The 17,602-nt window shown below is 41.9% G+C and overlaps 1 protein-coding gene across 1 annotated transcript in view; it reads left to right on the top strand.

Moving 5' to 3' along the window:
• Nucleotides 1–15,572: 15,572 nt before the first annotated feature.
• Nucleotides 15,573–17,602, top strand: part of LOC147459198 (ubiquinol-cytochrome C chaperone family protein) — a 43,369-nt gene continuing 41,339 nt past the window's right edge. The window contains exons 1-4 of the mRNA XM_086510510.1: nucleotides 15,573–15,749; nucleotides 16,397–16,610; nucleotides 16,954–17,120; nucleotides 17,194–17,318. Coding sequence (XP_086366636.1) covers nucleotides 15,609–15,749; nucleotides 16,397–16,610; nucleotides 16,954–17,120; nucleotides 17,194–17,318 — 647 coding nt within the window. The 5' untranslated portion in view covers nucleotides 15,573–15,608. The remainder of the gene's footprint in view (nucleotides 15,750–16,396; nucleotides 16,611–16,953; nucleotides 17,121–17,193; nucleotides 17,319–17,602) is intronic.

Raw genomic sequence — 17,602 nt, forward strand, 5'->3', positions numbered from 1 at the left:
CTGCAATGTCAGGATGAAATCTCGAATATCAAGCAGCAAACACAAGCTACCTGATGAACTAGTGGATGTCGCCTACAGTCTGTGTGTAGATGCACCCGTGTCGTATGTGACACGCCTCCAAGAACTGTGAGCCGTCCTTCGATGTGTAGACAGCCACAAATCAACACTCTAGGAGTGTCGATATCCTCAGCACCTGCAGTCGTAGGCCGAAAACCCCAAATTTGCAGAGTCGAATCTGCACCCGTCGAGACCACGTAGTCAAAAATGGCCCGCGCAGACCTTTGTCGAAGCCGAACGGTGAACGAGATGACCTCAGAATGAAATTCTGACAACACCGAGGCCTTTCGGTCCGCCCACGAGATTTGGGGCCGTGTCTTCGCCTGTCGAATTTCACTCCAATCTGAGTTGGTGACTCTAGCCTCCTGTAGTGCTGCCCCGAGCCTCGATCTGAGCTTTGATACCAGTTGAAGGAGTACGAGCGGAAGTGCGACGCGAGAGAGAGTGCGAGAAGAAGAGCACGATGATATGGTGAACTCGCTCTACTGTAATGTGTAGAGCATAGTGAGTTCTTATTAGGTTTTACAAAAGAATATGTGTACATACCTTGCGGCCCGCCCACTTACCTAGGCGACCACATTGGGCTTTATACCCCAACAGATAATGGCCCTTAAGCGAAAATCTGGGATTTTTTACTTATTTATTTATTATTTTTTTTTTGGGGGGGGGGGGGGGCAGAATCAGCTGTACAGTACGCCTAATGAAGTTAAAACCACCGTGTGGTGGGCGATGGAAAATATGGCACTTCTGAGGAGTAATGTTCCTTACTGTTTAAAACAGGTGTAATCCATCATATGGGTTAGCTAAGTCTATATAGTAAGGCCACTACTGCTTACTGTGTTGCAACATTATACAAGAATGTGTTGTAGACCATATTTCCTATCTAGACAGCTAGCATAAGACATCTGCATAATGAAGCACAGATATCAAAATCAAGTTAGCAAGTCAAGGCCACCAGGCTTCCCTATGTTACAATAACATACCCACCTCAGGTAGTATGTTATGTAAAAAAATCAATTTTCCATAAGTTTTTATGATAAGGAACTACTATAGAGATAGCATAGATTAGATTTAATAAATTTTCAAGTAAAGTGAGCAGGACTAGAGACCAGCAAAACCATTCTCTTTCAATATTCTAAAGTAAGAAAAACCTGTCATAATCATCCAACAAAGCAAGAGATTATCTAAAACCTGAGATTTTGAGGAAAATATAGAACCTGTGAGCAGAAGTAATCCCAAAATAATCTCCAAAGTGCTAGGGGAAAGCCAAGTATAATTCTAATGTCATCTTGCTATCTCATTACCCCTTTCTTTTAACCAGTACAACCAAGTTGCCCATATCAAGTTGTTAATAATGTTGCATGGGACAGGATATATCAAAATCCCAATGCCCAAAACCTAAAGCATAGCTGCTTTTCTTGTACGCTAATAGGCAAAGTACATACCCAAGTCTAAGTGAAGGGAAGATCCCCTCACCTTAATATAGGGGTAGTGGATGTGTATGTGTCAGCAAAGAAGTATGTCAACAGTCATCACCCAAACAGCATGCCAAGTATGGCCACACTCTGCAAGCCATCCACTGCGTGCAATCCACATCGGGATCGTGAGCGGGCCCTAAAGAGGAGGATATATTATGACAAGGTTGAGCTACAAGCCTTGCCGGGCCGCCGACATCATCAAAAAGGGAAGGGGATTGGTGGCGACAGATAGTGCATAGAATTCCTCGTATTGGTTTGAGCCAGGAGGCGCCATACAGGGAAGGGTTTAATATTTACCCTTTAAGGTTAGAATCTCAAGGGATTGTTCTCATTTGTTTTTCTTTCTAAGGGTTAAGTCCACAAGGGACTACTCCCACTGAGTTAGGTTATTAGAGGTACCATGCTAACCAAGACAGCATAGTGGATAGCTTCACTTAGCCATTGTGTTCTGCATAGCAAAAGTTAGCAATACTCATTATGGGGGTGTATAGTAAAGCATAAGATAAACTCCCATAAGGCAACAACTCAAATTTAAATTGAATGCAAATAGTTGGATGTCCTAGTTTTTAGCCATATAAAATGATTCAAAGCACAATCAAAACCCCTCTAGATGCTATCATGGTCAGATGTTGTGACCAAGTGTGTGTGTGTGTGTGTGTGTGTGTGAGAGAGAGAGAGAGAGAGGGAGAGAGAGAGAGGGACGTGGGTATACTTGTTTCGCAAGAGCGCCAAAACTCAAATCTATAGATCTGAGTTTTTGGTGCTCGCGGATTATTTTTTTACAGGGTCGGTGTTGTTATATGCATCACTATGAGCATCGCTATAGTATTTGTTGCATAGCGATGCATATAGCAACGCCGTGAATTTTCACATTCGAGCATCGCACTGCTACCGTTGCTACTTTGAAGAACCTCTTGTAGTGAACACTCATGGTTTAGGGTTAATAGCCACAAATAATCTTGATTTCTTTGCTTGGTCTCACCGCCTCAAGACTCGGGTCCATTGGAGGCGATGTCCACCCGGGTGTGATCTCACCTGGAATGTGAACCAACCAAAGAAGAGCCAAATGGTTGCTCCCCACCAGGTGATCTCTCATCTGACATCTACATTACAGAGAGCAATATGAGATTTAGCTTTCCCCCCCACTCACTCATACATATATATATATATATATATATATATATATATATATATATATATATACATACATATATATATATATATATACATATATATATGTATATATATATATATATACATACATACATATATATATATATATACATATATATATGTATATATATATATATATATGTATGTATATATATATATATATATATATATATATATATATATATATATGTATGAGTACACAAGTATATATGCACATGAGCACGTAGATACATATACATACTAGTAGACCTAAGTAGGGGCTAGTGGTGCCAAAGGTCAAGTGGTTCCTCTTTAGATATCATCACAATGTCAACCATGGTAAAACCAAAGGTACGTTGTGGTAATCCATGCATGGGTGGATCAATGACCGCAACGCCATGATTAAAAAGGGACTTTATCCAAGAGGAAGAGTCCAAACTTTGGGTGCTATGCTCCCGTACTCAATGCCTTAACACATGCATAAAAAAAAATATACATATCGACCCCCCTATAATTTAAGTATATACAATTACATACTCTCTACAATTAAGTATACTATAAGTATATACAATTATGTTAATGTAGCCATCGCCTAGGTAAAGAGCTAGTGTTGTAAATGTAGCTGTTGGAATTAGGGTTGCAGAGAAACGCACACAGCTTGGAGAAGACAAAGGAAGCTCAAGGCACACAATAGAGAGAGTGTTACTTAGTGTGCAATGGAAAGATAGATAGCCCTAGAGTCATGGGCGTATAAACATGCACGGGGGAAAAAACCTCCTAAAGAGGGAAAAAATGCCCCGGTGGTCCTAGTGTGTTCACACACATCACTACCACATGTATATGGTAACAAATCCCCACTGGAGTGATGCGGTGAACGAGAGCTGGCACATGAGTAAAGGGAAGTGCCATGCCCTGAGGACATGATCAGTCCACAAAGGGGAGTAAGCCCAAAGCTTTGCGAAAAGCTTCAAGCTTCTCACGAGACAATGCCTTTGTGAAAAGATCTGCAAGGTTGTCCTGTGTTGGCACATAAGCCAAGCTAATCTCTCCGGCTGAGAGTCTCTCCCTGACATAGTGGTAATGCACCTCAATGTGCTTTGTGCGAGCATGAGAAACTGGGTTCCTCGCAAGTGCCAATGCGCTATGACTGTCAGTGTAGATAGTGTTGGCAGTGTCCTGTCCAACACCCAAATCAGCCATAAGGCGTTTGAGCCATACACGCTCAACCGTAGCTGTGAAGACTGCCCTGTACTCAGCCTCACAACTCGAAGTGGCCACAATAGGTTGCTTCTTGCTCTCAACCATGATATACACGAACTGCCAAGCATGAAACAAAAACCACTTGTGGACACTCGCGTGTCAAAACAACCAGCCCAATCTGAGTTCAAAAAAGCATGTAAGTCTGGCAGCAATGATCCCCCCTTGGGATAAAACAAGCCAAGATGTAAAGTGCCACTAAGGTAGCGGAAAATCCTCTTGACAGTCTGCCAATGCTTAGACTCTGGGCTATGCATAAATCTGGTAACGTGTGAGACTGCAAACTGAATATATGGCCTCGTGTTGCATACATAAATGAGACAGCCAACATCGGTTTGGTAGAGAGTGACATCACTAAAATCACCAGCATCATGTAGACTCAACTTCAAACCTGTTTCCATGCGAGTGGCAATAGGTTTGCAATCCTCAAGTCCAAACTTACATAGCAATGTCTCTATGTAACTTTTCTGACACAAGGCAATACCACCATCACACTGCTTAAACTGTATACCCAAGTAATGATGCAACAACCCCAAATCTTTCATCTTGAAAGTAGCATTCAAATCAGCCTTAAATTCAGCAATATGTCTCTCATTTGGTCCATTGATCAGCAAATCATCGACATAAAGAACCACAATGAGAAGTACATAACCCTCACGCTTTACATACAATGTGCTTTCTGTTGGACTGTTACGAAAGCCTCGTTTGACCAAATGAGTGTCAGCTTTCTCATACCAAGCACGAGGAGACTGCTTCAACCCATACAAAGCCTTCTTACATCTGCACACTTTGTCCTCTTGTCCTTTTATGACAAAACCGCGAGGCTATGTTACATAAACTTCCTCAAATATGTCACCTTTCAAGAAAGCAGTAACAATGTCTGATTGATGTACATCCCAGCCAAAATGAGTTGCCAATGCACAGAGAAAACGACACTAGTCATATGACAAGTGGGAGCAAAGGTCTCTTCATAATCTATGCCTTTTTGCTGTGCATAACCCTTTGCAACAAGTTGAGCCTTATGGCGATCGATCTCACAATCCGGCTTGCGTTTCAACTTGTAAACCCACTTCGTACCAATGGCCTTTTTGCCAGGAGGCAAATCACATAAATTCCATGTGTCATTTTCTATAAGTGCATCATATTCTGATTGCATGGCAGCCATCCAATTTTCTGAATTTTGTGCTTCATCAAAAGATAGAGGCTTCTCAACATCATGTAAGTTAGACACAGCCAAAGCATATTAATCTGATGCATAAGATGCACGGCGAGAGCCTGAACGAATACGACTAGACAAAGGTGCATCCAATTTACTGTCACGCAAAGTGTGCACCAACCATTTTGGCATACCTCTAGCGTGCTCATTTTCAGCCCTTTCCTCACCAAGTACATCATGTCCATCTGCATCAGTAATAGGCTAATCTGTAACATTTTCAGAAACCCCCATAGGCTGTACATTTTTCTCATTGGAACTTACATTCGTATTTCCACCACTGAAAACAGGCAACAAAGTGTCATAAATGTCCTGTGAGCTTACATTACTGTCTCTAGTACATGACAACAAGGGTTGAACAGACTCTTTTACAAACACTACATCCCGTGAAACCAGAATACGCTTTTTTTGCAGATGATATAACCTATAACCTTTGCTTTCAGCACTATAACCAACAAAAATACATTTGACAGCCTTATCATCCAATTTTCTGCGCTGTGTTTGTGGCACCAAAGCATATGCCAAACAACCAAAAACACGCATGTGCTCAATAGAAGGCTTTCTATCATGCCATGCTTCATATGGAGTAATACACTGCAAAGCTTTCGTAGGACACCTGTTAAGTACATAAGTGGCACACATGATGGCCTCAAGCTAAAAAGAATGCGGTAAAGCTTGACTTTTGACCATACATTGTGCCATTTCCGTCAGTGACCTGTTTTTCCTCTCAGCAACACCATTTTGTTGAGGTGTATAAGGCACTATACATTGGTATTTTATCCCACGACTAGCCAGAAATGCATTGAATTTATGAGACATATACTCCCCCCCTCGATCGGAACGGAGGGTTTCCATAGTACATTTCGAGAGATTTTCAGCCATAACCAGAAATTGTTTGAAGCACATAAAAACTTTGGACTTCGCTTTAAGCGGAAATACCCATGCATGCCTAGAGTAATCATCAATGAAAGTCACAAAGTAAAGGTAATTGCCCAAGGACGGAGTTTGCATGGGCCCACAAACATCACTATGCACAAGCTGCAACCTGCATGTGGCCCGAATTGAACCATCCTTTGGAAACTTAGAACGTTGCATCTTACCCAAAATACAGCCTTCACAAACATGTTTGACGGGTGCTTCAAGAGGTGGCAAAGAAGCAACCATATCAGATTTTTGCAAACGCAGCAAACTGGCAAAATTGAGATGACCAAAACATGCATGCCAAAGTTTTGCATCTGAAATAGCCCTTGAATCTGCAACAGCATTTGCAAAATTTTGCCCACACTTGTCATACAAAGTGAGCTTATACAGCCCATGGAACAAAAGGCCAGATGCAACAATTTCATCACCAAAACTAAGATCGTGAACTGTACATCTGTCATCCACAAATTTGACTACAATTCCAAGTCTAGCAAGTGCGGATACAAACAAGAGATTCTTCTTGATCCCATGTACATAAAGTGCATCAACAAGTGTGAAGGAACTGCCATTTGCAGCAGTAAGCACAATATTTCCAACTCCCTGAACCGGAGAAGAGGCATTGTTGGCACAAGTGACTGAATTCCCATGAGGGATAGACTCGAGAGAGGTAAACAATTCACGATGTGGGGTAATGTGCTTTGTAGAACCACTGTCGAAATACCACACATGTGAATCTACAGCAACTGACAAGCGTGCATCATGGACAGCAGGATTGTAAGTGCACTCTGCGCTAAAAGCCCATTCTGCATCAACATCAGCATTACAGTCTCCTTTCACAAAAGACTCAACAATGGCTGCATTTGTAGTGGAACCAGCATTTGCAGTGGAACCACCCTCTTTCTTCTTAGCCTCTTTGGCCTTCAACTTAGGACATGACTTGATCAAGTGATCATTAGCTTTACAATAATGGCAACGCATCTTCTTTTTGCCCTTATCACCAGAATTTCCAGATGAATTTCTGCCAGCAGAAGCATTAGGAACATAATTTTTGCCACTCGCAGCAGAACTATAAGAAGTGGCTGCATTGCTGTTACCACCCTTTCTTTGAGAAGCAATAAAAGCATGTTCGACTGCACGTTGTCTAGTCCTGTTTTTTTTGGAAAGTGACTCTTGCAACAGCAATGTGCATAATGCATCAAACTTGACAACTTCAGGATTTCCTTGGGTCATAAGTCTCCAAGTACTAGCAAAAGTCTGGTAAGGCATCAAGAACAGTCTGCACAAGGGAACTGTCTGAAATGACTTCACCTACTGCTCATTGATATCCTTGACACCATTAAGGAAAGTGTCCATATCATCTTCCTCATGCATAATATTTGACTCTAGCTCTTTACGCAACAAAGCAATTTTAGCCTCATTGCGACTTGCATAAAGACCAGCCAAAATATCCCAAGCCTGTTTTGCACATTTTGTTGAACGGATGTGAGGAACAATGGTGCGCTTCACAGACAACGCAATCAATGCATGAGTTTGCGTATCCTTAACATCCCAACGAACTTGTTCTGCCGTAGGCAAAACAACTCTAACATCAGCAATCCTTGCAGCAAGACCTGAAACATCCTCAACATTGCCTACATCCTCAGAACAGGACGTACATCAATGCCCTGCACAATGTTCCAGACACCCTTTGACACAAGAACATGTTGCATCATATAAGCCCACATAGGGTAGTTGTCCCCATCCAACCTGTCCTCGACATCAAACATCTTGTACACATCTGTGTTGTTGTTGTCAGCCATGGTAAATGCTGCACCTGATGTGAAAACTGCCCAAAAATAGGAGAAACGGAGCGGGAACAACACGTGCTATATAGCACAAACCGTAGAAGACTATAAGGCACCTGCTATGCAGAAAATGGCACTGACAAAAATTTTGCACAAAATGACGAAATAGCCTGTGCAGTATTGCCTGTAGTGGAAACGGAGGCCGAAATGAGCCCGAATAAAAAATCTGAGCAGACCAAGCTCTACGAGCTTGCCGAAAATATTTGTCGACCTGCGAACGCTTGCTCAACCTCACTGTACTCGGAGAAAGTGAGCAGGCATGTGTTGGAGCAGATGACGACTAAGCCCGAGAGGACCCAACCTGCTCTGATACCAATTGTTGGAATCAGGGTTGCAGAGAAACGCACATAGCTTGGAGAAGACAAAGGAAGCTCAAGGCACACAATAGAGAGAGTGTTACTTAGTGTGCAATGGAAAGATAGATAGCCCTAGAGTGATGGGAGTATATACAATGCACGGGGGAAAAAACCTCCTAAAGAGGGAAAAAATGCCCTGGCGGTCCTAGTGTGTTCACACACATCACTACCACATGTATATGGTAACAGTAGCCAACATTTTGTGTTGTGCGCAATGCGACAATGCTTCTTCCTCTGTAGGGTGCTTTGAAGAAGAGCTTCTTTATTGTGCTTCTTGCGCAACATCTCTTTAGAGCAGCTGCTTCTTCGACCTAATGCTTCATCCATAGAGAGAAAGAGAAGGATAGACAGAAAGAGTGAGAGAAAGATAAAGAAGGTAGAGAGAAGAGCGTAGAAAGTCATTTTTGAACTCCATCTTAGGGACGTAAAAAAGATTTTTTTCAAAGCACTCTACAGAAGCCTCTGCACTCTCGGTTTCACTTACAATCATTGCTCTCTCTCTCTCTCTTTCCCTTCCTCTCTCCCTCTCCTTCTCTCTCTCTCTCTATTCTCACTCTATATCTATCTCTCTCTTCCTCTCTCCCTCTCTCTCTCTCCCTCTCCCTTCGTCTCTTCTTCTCTCAGTTTGCAGTCTCATAGGTCAGCAGTTTTATGCATAGCCCAGAGTCTAAGCATTGGTAGGCTGTCAAGAGGATTTTTCGCTATCTTAGTGGCACTTTAATCTTGGCTTGTTTTATCCCAAGGGGGGATCATTGCCGCTGGACTTACATGCTTTTTTGGACTCTAATTGGGCTGGTTGTTTTGACACGTGAGTGTCCACAAGTGGTTTTTGTTTCATGCTTGGCAGTTCATGTATATCATGGTTGAGCAAGAAGCAACCTACTGTGGCCACTTCTAGTTGCGAGGCTGAGTACAGGGCAGTCTTCATAGCTACGGTTGAGTGTGTATGGCTCAGACGCCTTATGGCTGATTTGGGTGTTGGACAGGACACTGCCAACACTATCTTCACTGACAGTTAGAGCGCATTGGCAGTTGCAAGGAACCCAATTTTTCATGCTCACACAAAGCACATTGAGGTTCATTACCACTATGTCAAGGAGAGGCTCTCAGCAGGTGAGATCAGCTTGGCTTATATGCCAACACAGGACACCCTTGCAGATCTTTTCACAAAGGCATTGTCTCGTGAGAAGCTCGAAGCTTTCTGCAAAGCTTTGGGCTTACTCCCCTTTGTGGACTGATCATGTCCTCAAAGCATGGCGCTTCCGTTACTCATGTGCAAGCTCTCGTTCACCGCATCACTCTAGGGGGGATTAGTTACCATATACATGTGGTAGTGATGTGTGTGAACACCCTAGGACCACCGGAGCATTTTTTCCCTCTTTAGGAGGTTTTCCCCCCCGTGCATTGTATATACTCCAATCACTCTAGGGCTATCTATCTTTCCATTATACACTAAGTAATATACTCTCTGTTGTGTGTGAGCTTCCTTTGTCTTCTCCAAGCTGTGCGTGTTTTCCTGCAATCCTAATTCCAACATTTCTCTCATTTCCCACTCCTAAGCAGCCCTCTCAAGCTTCCATGGCTGCACCTCTTCCTCTTCCCTTGCTTGTGAGTGAGTGCACTAATAAACCATACACTATCTATGCCCAAAATCACATAATAACATGAGATCATTGTACATCCCCACAACCCATTACATGCTCTACATTATCCCATTACAATCAGACACAAAAACACAAAAAATCCACCATCTCTTCACCTCTTACCACCCAAGTCTCACTCTTCCTCACACCCATGCATCTACCTCTCTAGCATGGCCCATTCATCTCTCCTCTCTACCACAAAAGGTGAGATAAATGTTCAATATCTTCTAGAATCCTCAAGGTTGAAGATAAATCCGTGCAAGTAAGTGGTGAAAGATCACCATTTCAAGTGCCAAGGTGAAGCATCAAGGAGGTCAAGGCGGCGGTCCCATAGGCATCTCAATATGCCCCCCCGTTTTGGCCCTTAACTGTAATCAACCCTAAATGTAATCAAGTGGGAGAGGCTATATAAAGAGCCCCCCAACTTGCTCAAGAGGGACTCAACCCCTCTCCTTGGTAGCTTGCCTTTGTTATACCCTATGCAACACTAGATTACCGCTTGTGTAGTGTTGCAGTAGGATTGTTCATGTGCTTGTGTGGGTAGCTTTGTTGGCTTTGTGTGTGATTGCAATGGTTTTCCACTCCATTCCATCTTACGGAGTGTTAATTTCTTAAGATCTTGGATTTTGGTGTTGTTGAAAATGGAAGAGCATATACAATAGTGGTTTTAGATAGGGAACTCACACTCTCTCACTTGCAATGTGTAGCTTCGAAGCTTCTCTCACACCAAGTGCGAGACTCACAAAGTGGTTGCTACACCTAAGTCTCTCCTTCCGCCTATAGTGTTGGGTGCTATGTGAAAGCTTGAAGATGATTTACAAGAAGGAGAGGGGTCTATTTATAGGTTAGAGACCCCTCATTAAGGTTATTGATAACTTTATTTACAAGCTAATCAAATCAAGATTATGATTTCTTTTGAATATCAAAACATTGCAGGCCTTCTTTGTCTGCTTGAGTCATGGATGTGGGCTCAAGAGAGCACATTATTGATGGTTAATAAGATGAAATTAAAGTTTTAAGAGAGAGAGAGAGAGAGAGTTTTATTATATGTACATGTATTGAGGGAAGGTGCTTTTCAAAGTTGGGTTAATGGGTGTTTGTGTTAGTAGGTTAGTAGTTAGTGTTTGCAATCATTAAAAAAAGTTAGTAATATATTTACGGGTAAAATGGCTTGAAGGATGAGAAAAGTGGGGTGAATGAGATGGGTGTACCCTTGAGATGGTGAATCCTTTAGGAATCTTGGACTCACCCATGCATAGATTGTTGAAAGTGACCGCCGTTCTTCTTCTTCTTCTTTTCACGCCGCCGCCATAGTTGAATCACCACAAAGAGAATGAGGGTTTTGTTGATAAAAAAACCCATTTTGTAGAGATTGAGTATGGTTAGCTTGCTGATTTTTTATGCATTCTTGAAAGGATAGAATAAAATTGTAATATGGGAGTAATAGAGAGAGATATGGAGATGGTGGATGTAGGTAGAGCTTCAAAAGAGAGCTATGGGTGTGAGAGCGGAGGCTAATGGTGAAGAGGGCGAGAAAAAACCATGGAAGTTGCAGGTTTGAGTGAGAAATAAGTGTGTGTGTGTGTGTGGAAGTAGGAAAAGAGGTGAGAGAAGACTATGGATTACTTGTGAGAAAAGTAAGTAGACTCGGGCCCACCAAAAATATCATATCTCCTCGGTGACAACTCCAAAAATTATGAAAAAATTTAAGGTGATTATTCAGCTTGTGAGCTAAATTTTGTATGTTGGATACATCCTCAAATTCGAAGTGGAGGTGGACCTCAAAAATCTCCCCAAAAAGCCTGTTTTTAATGTGTCTTCTAGTGGCCCCCTCCTTTGTTGAATTTGCACAATGCATTCGAGAGTGGGCCCCTCCATGAGTCATATCATGATACAAAGCATCCCAGTTATCTTTACACATGCATGGAGGAAGATCATTGATGAATAAGAAATATATACATGGTGGGACTAGTGTATGGACTATTCATGGATTTTAGCTTAATGAGCACATGGTGTTTGAATTATGAGCGTAAAAAAATAAAATAAGATATGTAAGAATTATGGATATGAAAAAAGATATTGAAATTCATATGATATGGTCCCTCTTTTGTATTATTTTGGGTGAAAGAGGAAAAAGTATGCAAGTAAATAAAAATTATAAGATAAAAGTGACCAAAGGAGTAGAAATTGATTTTTTGTTTTCACAAGGGTGAGGGTGGAAATATAGGGGTGATTTGTATAAAAAAAAATATTTATGAGATTAGAGAATGTACACATTGGTAATACAAATATAGTTATGGTGCAAGAGGGTGAAAGAAGACATACATAGGTCTAATAAAAATACCAAAAACATAAAAATCCATCTATTTAGGCCCTATATACAATGAAATATTTACACACAAATGGACCATAATACATATGTACATACATACATATATATATTTGTTTTATTTTTTTGGCTTACCCATCACAATGGCTAGCTAATTAAGGGTTTTTAAGGAGATATGGGGAAAGTCCCCTAACTCACACACGCCTATGTATAGTGAAAAGATGAGGATAACCATAGTGTTTGAGTGATTTTGATAAGGTGAGGTAGCTGACTATGGAAATTTCAGATTGCCGAAAAATGGCTATTAACAGTATTAGTCAAGTGAGGTTTTAAATAGGCACCATTTCAAAATTCCCATAGCATAAGAGTGTTTCCCTCACCCTTACTTTCATATACTCTAGAAGGATTGTGCACCCCCATTGTGCATAAGGAAGATAGCTCGGTGAGGCTGCACAAGCATGGTGTAGAGGCCACTGTGCTTGAAAGTTGTCCCTTAGCATAAAATGCCAGATGCAACAATTTCATCATCGAAACTGACAAATTGTATATCTGTCATCCAAAAATTTGACTACAAGTCCAAGTCTAGCAAGTGCAGATACAGACAAAAGATTCTTCTTGATTCCATGTACATACAATGCATCAACAAGTGTGAAAGAGCTACCATTTGCAACAGCAAGCACAATCTTTCCAATTCCCTGAACCGGATAAGAGTCATTGTTGGCACAAGTGATTGAATTCCCATGAGGGATAAACTCGAGAGAGGTGAACAAATCACGATGTGAGGTAATGTGCTTTGTAGCACCACTGTCAAAATACCACACATGTGAATTTGCAGCAAAGACATGCATGTATCATGGACAACATGACCATAAGTACACTCTGCACTAAAAGCCCATTCTGCATCAACATCACCATCAGAGTCTCTCCTCTCACAGAAGACTCAACAATAGTTGCATTTGCAATGGAACCAACATTAGTAATGGAACCTACCTCTTTCTTCTTAGCCTCTTTGTCCTTCAATTTAGGACACTACTTGATCAAGTGATCATTAGCTTTACAATAATGGCAACGCATCTTCTTTTTGCCCTTATCATGAGAATTCCCAGACAAATTGCTACCAACAGAAGCATAAGGAACATGTGATTTACCACTCACAGAAGAACCATCAGGAGTGGCTATATTGCTGTTATCACGTTTTCTCCGAGAATCCTATACAAATTGCTGCCAACAGAAGCATTAGGAATATGTGATTTACCAATCATAGAAGAACCATGAGAAGTGGCTACATTGCTGTTACCACCTTTTCTTTGAGCAACAATAAAGGCCAGGTCAACTGCACGCTGTCTAGTCCTATTTTTTTCTGAAAAGGGACTCTTGCAATAGCAATGTGCATAATGCATCAAGCTTGACAACTTCAAGATTTCCTTGGGTCATGAGTCTCCAAGTACTAGAAAAAGTTTGGTAAGAATCTGGCAAGGCATCAAGAACAATCTACACAAGGAAACTGTCTGAAATGACTTCACTTGCAGAAATAAGTTGCTCATTGATATCGTTGACACCAACAAGGAAAGTGTCCATGTCATCTTCCTCATGCATAATCTTCAACTCCAACTCTTTACGCATCAATGCATTTTTTCCTCATTGCGACTTGCATAAAGACCAACTAGAATATCCCAAGCTTGTTTTGTAGATTTTGTTGAACGAATGTGGGGAGTAATAGTGTGCTTTACAAACAACACAATCAATGATGAACCGTGCATCTTTTACATCCCAACGAGCTTGCTCAGCCATAGGAAAAACAACTATGACAACATCAATTCTGCCACCAAAACCTGCAACATCCTCAACATCGCCTACATCCTCAGAACCGGGACGTACATCAATGCCCTGCCCAATGTTCCAGACTCCCTTTGACACAAGGATATGTTGCATCATGTTAGCCCACATAGGGTAATTGTCCCTATCCAATCTCTCCTCAATAGCAAACATCTTGAACACATATTTGTTGTTGTCGGCCATGGTGAATGCTTGCACTTGATGTGAAAACTGTCCGAAAAGAGGAAAAACGAAGCGAAGTCAATAGGTGCTATAAAGCACAAAGCATACTATGGATATTGTCATTCTATGTAAGTTAAACATCCCCGTATTGGCTTCTCTATCCTACTACATCACCAAATTTCTATGGCAAGGAAAATTAAACGACGACAAACAAATTCTCTCTCTTTCTTTGATCTTTAGCCCCCCCCCCCCCGGATTATTTGACACCAGTTGTGTCAGGTGGGATCAATGGTCGCTATTAGTTGGGGGCGACGGGATTGGTTTTGCACCATCCGATGGCGAATTAATTCCCAAGTGATCGTCATGTGATCACAATCGAAGTGAACCCCAAGAAAACTCAATGTGAACATCAAGTGATCCCCGTGTGATTCCCAATTGAGATGTGATCACCCTGTGAACCAACCTATTCCAAAGTGATCACCGTGTGACCCCAACCATTCTAAAGTGATCTCCAAATGATCACCGTGTGACCCCAACCATTCCAAAGTGATATCCAAGTGAACACCGTATGATCTGCAACCCGTCACTTTTGCCATATCATACTATGTTCTCACCTCTTTTCAAGTGGCGCGTGATAGCTTAATGGGAAAGCTGACGTCTCTAGTGTGGGAGGTGGTGGGTTCAAATTGTGGGGGCAGACTGATCGAGATCTTTTTATTCTTGGAAATAAACGGACGGTCCACATCTTTCAAAGATCCTTGATCGAGATCTTTTTATTCTTGGAAATAAACGGACGGTCCACATCTTTCAAAGATCCTTGACCATCGATCCCACCTGACAAGGTGGTATGCCCGTGCCCCCCCCCCCCCCCCCCCCCCCCGTTACTAATTGACACCTCCATTTGGAGATGGGATCAATGGCTCACGATCATCGGTTGATCGTGACCGCTGGATTGCCTACGAAATGCAAAAGATTTCCACTTTCTCGGATCCGGGACTTGAACCCACTACCCTCTCCCCCACGGGAGTGACTCTAACCACTATGCTAACACGCGCTCGTTGGAAGGTGTGTGAGATAAGTTTATAGATCACGACGTCGCGGACAAGTTTACACCTAGTTCATACCGAGCTCATACCAAATTTGGTGTGCTGTGCAGACCCTTCTTAGTTCACACCGTGTTCACATCGAGTTCATACCAAATTTGGTGTGGTGCTCATATTTCCGAGTTCACGCTTAGTTCACACCTAGTTTAAATGTCGATCGGACGGCCGGATTATACCCGCTCGCCTCCGGGGAGGTGTCATTTAGTATTCAACGAGGTGTCTCGTCACAATAACACGAAAGAATTGAACGAACAAGAATGCTTGCGCGATGGAGCAGGAAAGTCGTGCAACGCAACGCTAGCAGCTTCTACCTTCTTCGTCTGCGCCTCTCGCCCTATTCTTCTAGCTCTGCCTTGCAAGAAGCTGCGACTTCAACTTCAACAGAGAGCGACTCCCAGGTTCCGTTCTGCTCTTTTCCACATGTTCAGCTTACATCAATGCATGAGTAACCACCGTGAGATCACACTTCTTCTCTTTATGGGTAGCTATTGATCATTTCATCCTTGCTGTCTTAATGGTTTGCTTCGTCGCTGTCTGCATTTTGGAAATCGTTTGTGCATAAGTGGTTTGCCACATTGCCGTCTGCATTTTGGAAATACAAAATTGTTTGGGCTGTCTGCATTGTGGAAATTGCTTGTACTTTCTGCAAAATGTTTGTGCTTTTGGTTTTCTCTCCTGAATCAGAGCTTTGCTTTTAATAGCTCGCCTTTGATTTTTCTTGGGTGAGATTCATCAGAACATGAGATACATGTTGTAAGAACCCGATATCCGCTCTAATTTAATAGAGCCGATGTTGTTGTTTTGTACATTAAAAGTAGAGAATTATCTTGACGTTTATAGGGTGGCGAATGGTTTGTGCTCATCAATGAGTTCTCTCTCTCTCTCTCTCTCTCTCTCTCTCTCTCTCTCTGTGGATAACGTGCATATGCTCGTTAATACTGACGTACATACATGCACTCCCATATATTTGTACATGTAGGCATATATTTTGTTTATAAGTGATACTGCCCACTACTTTTTGCACTCACAGCTCCTTCATTTGCAGCACCCTGGAAAGTTGGTTTTCTTGTCAAAGCCCCGGGCACTTAGCATTGATCCAAAATCAGAGTTGGGACACTATGAGCCGGAGTTCACTGGTCTATCTCGGTTCGGGCTCCGCCTCCTTGGCTACTACAACAAAAAGAGTGTACATATGCGGAGGGCTCGCACTCTTTATTCTCGCATAATCAATATTGTAGAAAGCCCATCCTTGTATGCAAGTAAGCTAACATGTTATGGAAAAATACTTTTACGTGCTAGAATATCAATGTATGGAACAATATGTAAGGTGCTAGTCGAGTAGTCCCAGATTTTGCACATTGTGTGATACCAAGGACTCAAATTGGTCAGAGAATGTGTGAGCTTAGGTATTGTCGTAAGCGGAGCGCACTGCATATAATGAACAGACACTAGGGAAACAACAAGTAAAGCTAAACGCCTTTCGAGAAATCACTTTTAAGGGAGAGATGTTTTGTTAAATTTAATCTTTCTGCACTGTTGGTAGATTGCAACTCTATTTTTTCGATAAGCGTGATGACCTTATGGATTCTATGATTACCACAGATTTTGGTCTTGAGAGGAGCTTTCACACCACATATGCCATGTTGGTTCTCCACATGTGGCTGTGCCTAGTTCGCACAAAAGGAGAAAAACCGGATGGCCATGATTTTGGTGAAGCTTTATATGTATTGTTCACCGAAGATTTGGAAAAGCGAGTCGTTGCAGCAGGGGTCAGATTCCATCTCTTTTAGTTTCCTTGGTCTTTTAGCAGATGGATCAACTATTTATATATTGGATGTGTAGGTTCGAATGCTTTTTTCAAAATGGATGAGGGAGCTTGAAAAAATATTTTATGGAGCTGTTAAGGTGTATGACGAAGCTTTGAAACCAGATGCCCCCAAAGATGCTCTTGTTCATGCGCTTTGGAGGTAGGCGTAAGACTGTGTGTGTGTGTGTGAGATATTACTAAAAAAAAAGCATGTGTGTGTGTTTTTGTGTGTGCTTTTTACTCTTTTCCCCTCTCTGTATTTCTCTTTCTTGCTCTCTCTTCGATAATAATGTAACTTAAGGCTTTTGACTATTAGAAGATACATACAAATGGTTGCAATTGTTGCTGTCATGGATTTATCCTAAGAACTAGTGGGTTAGTGCATTGATTGGTGATTCTACACCTCAAAGTTTTGTGCATGGAGGTGACTAGGTTGGCTGTTGT

This window comes from Adiantum capillus-veneris, chromosome 4, assembly GCF_014529385.1.
Source record: "Adiantum capillus-veneris isolate H3 chromosome 4, ASM1452938v2, whole genome shotgun sequence".
NCBI lineage: Eukaryota > Viridiplantae > Streptophyta > Polypodiopsida > Polypodiales > Pteridaceae > Adiantum > Adiantum capillus-veneris.